Source organism: Propithecus coquereli, unplaced genomic scaffold, assembly GCF_000956105.1.
Source record: "Propithecus coquereli isolate 6110/MARCELLA unplaced genomic scaffold, Pcoq_1.0 Scaffold468, whole genome shotgun sequence".
NCBI lineage: Eukaryota > Metazoa > Chordata > Mammalia > Primates > Indriidae > Propithecus > Propithecus coquereli.
Window position 1 is genome coordinate 1,335,545 of NW_012150485.1, and position 8,540 is coordinate 1,344,084.

General features: G+C 37.5%; 1 protein-coding gene across 1 annotated transcript in view; it reads right to left on the reverse strand.

Annotated features, from left to right (window-relative positions):
• Positions 1-8,212, reverse strand: part of UNC79 (unc-79 homolog (C. elegans)) — a 237,920-nt gene extending 229,708 nt beyond the window's left edge. Inside the window, exon 1 of the mRNA XM_012655194.1 lies at positions 8,125-8,212. Coding sequence (XP_012510648.1) covers positions 8,125-8,212 — 88 coding nt within the window. The remainder of the gene's footprint in view (positions 1-8,124) is intronic.
• Between the last annotated feature and the right edge of the window lie 328 nt (positions 8,213-8,540).

Here is an 8,540-nt window from a genome sequence, read left to right on the forward strand (position 1 = left end):
TCATTAAACAGTTTTATGCAAACCTTCACCTGTAACTTCAGCACCAGTGTCTTCACTACCATGACAACCACTTTTTTAGTTTTCCAGAGCTTACCATCTTCATATCCATCTGAGTTGTTTGAACAAAAGCACTTTTTGAATCTGTGAATAACAATGTCGCTGAACATTTTACTCTATGCCAACAAGTATTCAAACACAAAGCAAGTCAGTTCCTTCAAAATCCATCTTACAGCTGTATAATCACAGTCTTCACTCACAAACTGCATTTAAGACATCTTCAAGTGGCTTGTGTATGATGACATCAAACACTATATTTGTCTCTCTTTTTTAAATAGAGTGTATCAGGTAACTCCTTTAAGTATTCAAAACTAGCGCTGATGGAAGTCACTTGGGGTAATATGTCATCTCCCAAGAGGACTTTCTTATTTCAAAGGCAATAACTGAGAAAGGATCCACAGTAAGAGAAACTTTATTAGGACTCACTGAAATATAAAGTAAATTCCTCGTTTCTCAGGGACAATTGCAGAAGTACTCTTTGTACTTGGCTTGTGTGGCGCACTGTCAAGCATGAACAGGAGAGTGTGCAGAGAGTGTAACACCCTCCAAACATCAGCTCTCAATTCCTGCCATAATGGAGAGGACCACTGACACGCGCAACAAGAAAAAAAGCAGATAACCTCAAAATCTGCTTCATTTTGTTTTATATTAAAGTACAATATCTCACCTACATCCAAAAGGGATAAGACAATGTAAAATAAAACACAGGTATAATAGAGCCATTAAAAAATTGGCAAAAAAAAAAAGAAAAAAAAAAAAATTAAAAACAATCCTTTTTTTTTTTAAAAAAAAGAACTTGAACAACATAGAGGACAGTGGCCTTTATAACAACTTTACACAAACAAACAAACAAACAAAACGCATCTATAATTAAGCTCTATTTACCCAGCTTGGCTTGTATTAATCACTTGCAGCTGGACTGCTGCTGCCCCACCAAGCAGGTGACATTCAGGTGGCTAGATTAGTTTGGCTATGCAATGTATGTAAGTATTAGGAATTAGACAAAGATGTGGAGATCGGTTCTCTGCTCTTAGATGGTTAAGTTGATTCATCAAATATGATTACTCAAGAAAAAAGAACTTTGTGCCAAATGCTAGAGAACAAGATGCAGTCGCTCTCACACTTAGGCCAGGGAGCTTGTCCAAAGTCAGCGTCTTGAGGGCCCATATCTGGAGATGCTATTTCGGTCAGTTTTGAAAGCAGGAAACTATGTGTTTAATTAATAAAGACACCACATGATTCTGATGCAAGCTGGTCTCGGATCTCCTTTTGAGAGTACTATTAGAGGGATGAGAGATAAGAAAGGAAATGCCCAGTAAGGTGTCCAGGGGTGCGAGGAATAACTGCATGCCCCTTGTGTCTTTTGTTTAGAAAAGAAAAAAGAAAGTCTTGTCTCAGATATATTCAAGAAAAAAAATTTGTGTATATATATATACACATATATATCCCTTTTGGGACAAGTGCTTTCACCTTTGTGTAAATTCATCTCAAAATTTTTTTCTTTCTTCCTAAGGTATCAAACTTTTTAATAGTATGCCTTTCTCAATATTGAAAACTACTATTAAGGGAGGCTGAGAGCCACTGTACCTGGAGGCCTTTAAAAATGGGAGAGGTGCCCAAATGTCTCAGATGATTTAGGTGAAGTCTATTTGGAGAATGGCCCAAATGGCTCAGCCACCTTTGGCTGTCCCTGTGACCCCTATAAATCCATGCTCTCCTTCAAGTATGACCAGCCATAAAGCCAAAAGCATCCCCCTAGCTCAAGCCCTAGGAAATTGGCTCCGATACTTATATAAACAGACGGTGCTTTGCAATTTCCTAGCCTTCTAACAGACTGAATAAAATCACCACAATTCTCATTTAATAAACATGCACAGGCACACATCATTTATTGAATCTTGTTAAAAAGGCATGATGTCAACAGATGTACAGCTTGTCCCCATGAGAGTGTAAAAAGCCAAAACTACATACGCGCTAGAAGGGAGAAGATAATTAATCAAAATAAGAAAATCTGACATTTAATATTGTGCTCAGGAAATACAATTAAAAGTCTTCGGTCCTATTCCCTATTCTCCCAGCACCACCAGAACAATCATTACCACCATCGCTTCCCTCCATGAATAATAACAATACTTTAATATGTTTCTGCATTTTATAGTTCCTAATGCATTATCATGTACAGCTCTTATATTATTCTCAACCCCAAAAAAGGAAGTATATGAGAAAAGCCATTTTATAAAGGAGAGATCATTTGCACGAAAGCACCAATCTGATTATTAGGACTACAGTCCAAGTCACTTGACCTCGTAAGTAACAAATGCTTTGGTCACTTATCCAGAGTGTTTGTTTTTAGTAGCTCCTACGTCCCAGTCCCTGAGGCTACATGGTAAAGACAGACGAGTCTCTGTCCTTATGGACTTTAGATGCTAGAGCTGTGTTATCCAATATGGCGGCCATAGTCACAAGTGACTATTTATATTTAAATTAATTAAAATCCGATATTGGGGGGAGGGGGAAAGAGGGAGGAGGGAACGGGTATTTGTACACACAAGGAGTGCAATGCGCACCACCTGAAGGATGGACATATTTGAAACACGGACTTGGGGCAGGGACCAAGGGCAACACACGTAACCTAAACATCTGTACCCCCATAATATGCTGAAATAAAAGAAAAAATAAATAACTTGAAAAAGAAAAAAAAAAATCTGATAAAGTTAAAAATTCAGTTCCTCAGTCTCACTAGATGCATTTCAGTTGCTCAGAAGCCACACGGGGCTAGTGACTCCTGTATTGGGCAGCACAGAATCCTAAATGTTTTTAGAGAACATTTCCATCATCATAGGGAGTTCTGTGGACAGTGCTGCTCTACAGGAAAGGGCAAACAGATACCTGTGGGGAAACAGAAAGCAGAGCAAGGGAACAGACAGAAAGTGATAGGAGGTCCTGTTTTAGCCCAAGGGTAAGGAAGGGCATCTCCAAAGATGTGGCTAGTGCTTCAGCTGAGACCTAAAGAAAGTAAGGAAGCAAATTATGGGATCACTTAGGAGAAGGACATCTGAGACAGAAGATAAAGCATAGAGTGAGGGCAAAATCTTAGTGCCTTTATGAAACTGCAGAAGGCTGAGGCTCCTAGAGCAGAGTGAACACAAGGAGACAATGATGAAAGCAGGAAGGTAGGCAGGGGCAGATCACAGAGGACCCTGTGAGCCAACCAAGTAAGGATGCTCAACTTGATTTGTAAGAGTGACGGAAGCTAGGTGGGTTTGCTGAAGAAAGTGGCATGATTTGATTAATATGTTCAAAGGATAGCTCTGGTTTTCTTTATTTTCTTAATTTTTTTTTTATTTTTTTCAGAAACAAGGTCTCAGTCTGTCACCCAGGCTGGAGTGCAGTGGCATGATCATAGCTCACTGCAACCTTGAACTCCTGGGCTCAAGCAATCCTCCCACTTCGGCCTCCCAAGTAACTGGGACTACAGGCATGTGCCACCACATCTGGCTAATTTTTTTTATTTTTTTGTAGAGATGGGGGTTTCCCTATGTTGATCAGGCTGATCTTGAACTCCTGGCCTCACAAGATCCTCCTGCCTCAGCCTCCCAAGTAGCTAGGACCACAGGCATGCACCACTGAGCCTGGCCAGCTCTGGCTTTTTGGTGGAGAACAGGCAGTAAGAGGGCTAAGAGGAGAAGCAGGGAGATCAGTGCAGAAACTACCGGACTGGTCTAGATCAGTGGTCCCCAACCTTTTTGGCACCAGGAACTCGTGTCATGAAAGACAATTTTTCCATGGGATGTTGGGGCAGGGCAGAGCTCAGGTGGCCTAGTTCCTAATAGGCCACAGACTGGTATGGGGCCACGGCCCAGGGGGTGGGGACCACAGGTCTAGATGACAATTGGTGGTAAGAAGTGGTCTGAATTGGTATATAATGAAATAAACCCCACTGGCCTTATATTTTTCTAAAGGGTGTAGGTAAGGAAGTCATTTGGGAAGAAGAAACATGCTCTGGTGCCAGTTTTACCATATGACAGAACCATTTCCTGTGATTTGCCAGACTGCATTGCCTGGATTAACAAGTGGTCTCTCCTCTACTCAGGCCTCCTGTTTGTGTGAGCAGAGGGAACTGTGTTCCCTGAAACCAGGTTTGAGCGTAAGATATCCACGCCTTCAGGAGGGCATATCAGTTAAACATAAAAGAAAGACTAAGACAATGTGACCTCAAAGTCTATGCAGCACTAAGTATTTGCAGATTGGTAGCTCAGTGAAAAATCAGAGACAGAATGCCCATCAACGCCACAGAAGTCTTCTGTCAAGTCTCTCTGAGTTTGAAACCTGCTATAATAATTATTGCTATTCTACAACAAACCCTAGAAGAAGAAAATCTTGAGCCCTAGCACATGGCCTCTTACCTCAAGCAATACATAAGATGGCAAAATTTCAGGACAACATGTGAACTTCAACAGAACATTGGAATTAGTTGCAGCGTGATTTGACATGTCTCTATTTGACTGTGCACTTGGTCTGTTACACACTTGCAAACAGTGTTCAAAGGCTATTCCCATATGTTATCTCATGGTCTTCACAACAAATGTGGGATGTGGACAGTGGAAGTTTAGATTATTCACCATTTTACAGCTAAGGAAACTAAAGATGGAAGAGGTTAAGAGATTTGCCAACAGTCGAAGAACTATATCTCGGCTCTTCTGGATTCCTGTATAAATCTCTTAAAGTATAACAAGATCTACCTTATAAAAACAATCACTAGCTAATAAAATAGATTGCACATATTAAAGATTGTTTAAGTATAATTAATATTTTTCATTTTTTTACTGTCTTTTTTTTCTATGTATTACTGAGTCTTTGGAAGATTATAGAAACATAACACACATACTCTATAGTAGTAGCAATGGAACAAAAAAATGATCTAGGGCCAATGATCTGGAACCAGACATTCAATGAAGTTATACAATTGCTTTTAGGTCAACGCAAAGATTTGAGCGAATCTTTATTTTTCCTGAGGAGAAGTGACTTTTTGAGAAAATTTAAGTTAGAAAAGAAAGTAGATGAGACTGTGCAGTCCAGGATACGAGGATACACTAGAAACATCTTGAACTGACATAATTGTTCAGCTTTGTTATTATCTTTAAATAATACACCAATTAACGTCCATTTAGAATCAGCTTTTTCTCTTCTCTGCCAAAGCATCCTCTGCTAAACATCCACTTTCAATTCGGTCCATAAATCACAGATTCTCTATTGGAAAAAGAGGGGTTTCTACGGTGACATGCAAATGACTTTTTCAATTCTTAGTAATTCCTTTAATATATTTTTTATAAACAAGCATAAAGCATATTGCACACATTTGGAATAAAGAGAAATATATTTTATTTATGGAAGGAGTTAAAAAGAAAAGCTGCGTCAAAGGAAAATTTTATAATAAATAAATTAAAGTTTGCTCTGCAGAACCTCAAAGGAGTCATTTAAAAGTAAAAGCCCAGCACTTGGTTTACTGACGAAGATGGCAAGGAGGACGAATCTGATACACACGCAGGCCTCTTCCTCTGTAGGAACTGCAACGCCTCATTAGGCCCAGAACTTCATCTTCTAGGTCCTAAACGATCAAATCATTTAACACCAGAAAAACCATCCATGTTTTATGTTTGACCTCATGAATACCACACCAAAGAGATAAAAGCCTTTTTTGTCTCAAAGACTTTATCAGGCACTCAGAAAATGCACCATCCTTCATCCTAACAATTCAGTCCTGAAATAAAAATATTCTGGGAGAAGTTAAATGCTCCTTTCTTGTTTTGGTCAGAATTTCTAGGCCTGAAACAACTACCAAAAAAAGAAACAACGTGGATAAAATAAACAGACACACATTGTCACATCGATCCATTTTAATCTGACTTCTCTGGAACCAGATCCCTTCTATCTGTGAATCTGTCTTTGTATCTACCTCATGCAATAAGAACTGCAAAGGGAACGCCTGAATAGCAATAGAATTTGCTGTAAAGGTTGGCGCTACAATTTATTTTCAAAGATTTGAAGATGACAAAGATTGGCTACTATTGAACCACGGGAATGATGATAAGAAAAGAAAGTCAAAACTAGGAAACTAAAACTAGGGCAACAAAATAAACACATGGACCAGAGCAATCATTGGATTAGAGGAAGATAATGTGCCTCTTATATAAAATAAGATTGATGTTATTTAAACTAGAGTTACTACGCCAGAAATAATCTTAAGAGAGTGAATATGTTTTTTCAAACCCCTCCTTTATGGTTGAAAAAAATGGTGTCTCAGGGACATGAAGTGACTTGTTGATACCTTTAAATGAACTCAAGTTACTTCACTATTCTCCTCAGTTGCCAAGGTTTGTACCTTTGCGTAAGTAAGGATTCTAACGTGACTACTAGTTGTGTTTTGGGATCTGTGTTTCTAATTAAGTAGAAATTAATAATCAAGTGTAAAGAAACAAATTGCCAGATGTCACAATACTTGATCAATCTTAAATATAACTTCAGAGGCCTGATATTTTCAATGCCTCTCCCAAAATTATTAACTTATTCCTAAGAAGTAGGAATTCAGTGAATTAGATTAATTATTAGAAAGATACAGCCTCATCTGTCATTCTTCAAAAAAACAAAAATTCCTACGCCTAAGTTTAACAGTTAACATTAGTTACTTTTAAAAATGTTACTATGCAATTCTAAGACTACATCCATAAATAAGTACTTGTCAGTAAGTTTACACAGAACAATAAAAAAAGAATGATCAAATATTCTATAACTTGAATGGTATGATCAGTCTGCTAATTTTTTCAAATTGCTATGTAATGTAGGCAGAAGTCAGACTCTTTGCTGGAAAGAAGAAAATTAAAAAAAAAATTACAATTCCATAGCTAAAATTAAACTTGAGTATAAAATAAGCAAATGTAGTTCAGAGCAACAACTTTGAGAAGTACATAAAATTAAAATGGTGAACAATGATCTCTAGGAGATGAATGCAACCAATGAAGGTAGTTTTCTAGTATAAGAGTTGAGGGAAAGAGAGAAAGAAACTAACACATCACATACTAGGCATTGCTCTAGCACTTTACCAGTGCTCCAGGTTAATCATCTTAATTATCACAACCACCCCGTGAAGTAACTATTATTACTTATCATTTTCATCGAACAGGTAAGAAACAGAAAGTTAAATAACTTGCCTACGATCACATAGCTAGCTGGTGGCTGAGCTGTGATATGAATCTAGATCCGTTTGACTCCTAAACCCACAATCTTTTCAGATTATCCGCTGGAACACAGATTGATCCACATCCACTGGAACATAAATTGATCCACAATCCGTTTCTTTAAAAAATACTTTAGAAGGATTTTGGTCATAAAACCACTACTCAACTTTTCTTTTTCTCTTTGCTCTCATGTCTGGAAAGCCTACAGAATTAAGTCTATAAAAGCGAAATAGAATTCAAATCAGTTCTGTGTTTATAACTGTACCTTGACATGAGTTGTAGGCTTTAGGTTTTTTTCAAAGTGTTTTCATAAATTTTGACTCATTTTATCCCCTGCAAGGGAATGCCGACAGGATTGTCATTCTGCAGATGAGGTTTCAACCGTGTGAGTTGCCCAGCATCTCACAGCAAATTAGGGACAGAGCTGGGACAAGACTCTACACATTGTGACTGTATCTTGCTCTTTCTGTCACACCTTATTGCCTTCAGATGCAAAAGATAAGAATTTCTACATCTGAGACAACACTAACTCCGACTTTTTTCTAAAGTGGCAAAAAATACTGAAATTTATACATAGGAATATAGACCACCTTGATATGTCCTTTCTTCCTATTTTATAAGATCCAACTATGTGAATAAAACAATTCTAAGGTATAATGGCCTTTCATTTCCTTGATTTTCATAATATTCACGCTGAAATGACAAATTTAAATCATAGCACACATATACAGCAAATGAATCCGTTAAAATCTTGAAACTCTACAAGAGCAACAGCAATTTCCATTCATATAATACACAAAAATAGTCTAGTATTAGATGAGAATGAACTTACATATAGCCATTGGTAGAAAAGATGTGCTAAGATATTCAATAATATCCTTGTGCAGAAATGGAGGAAAGGTAGCTAACGTTGATATCATCGTGTAGGGCAAAGTACTCAGAATATCATCATTGAGAAAGGGTAGCAAACATGTAGTTGTATAAAATATTGACTGTCCAAGATCTACAAAACAGAATTGAGTAATCAGTCGCTGAATATTTTGCAATCAACAAAATATGCTAATTTTATATTTTAAGTTTTAATAAACCGGTTTAAATTATAAGCAACCATTGCTTCCTTGCTATTAAGTGTTCTGAAACATACTGCTTAGAATAGTGTGCTATGTATACAGTAGTTGGTCAACGAATATTTATATTAAGAAATATAAATATCTATTACACAAGCTTTTCATCCATGCCTTATCAATT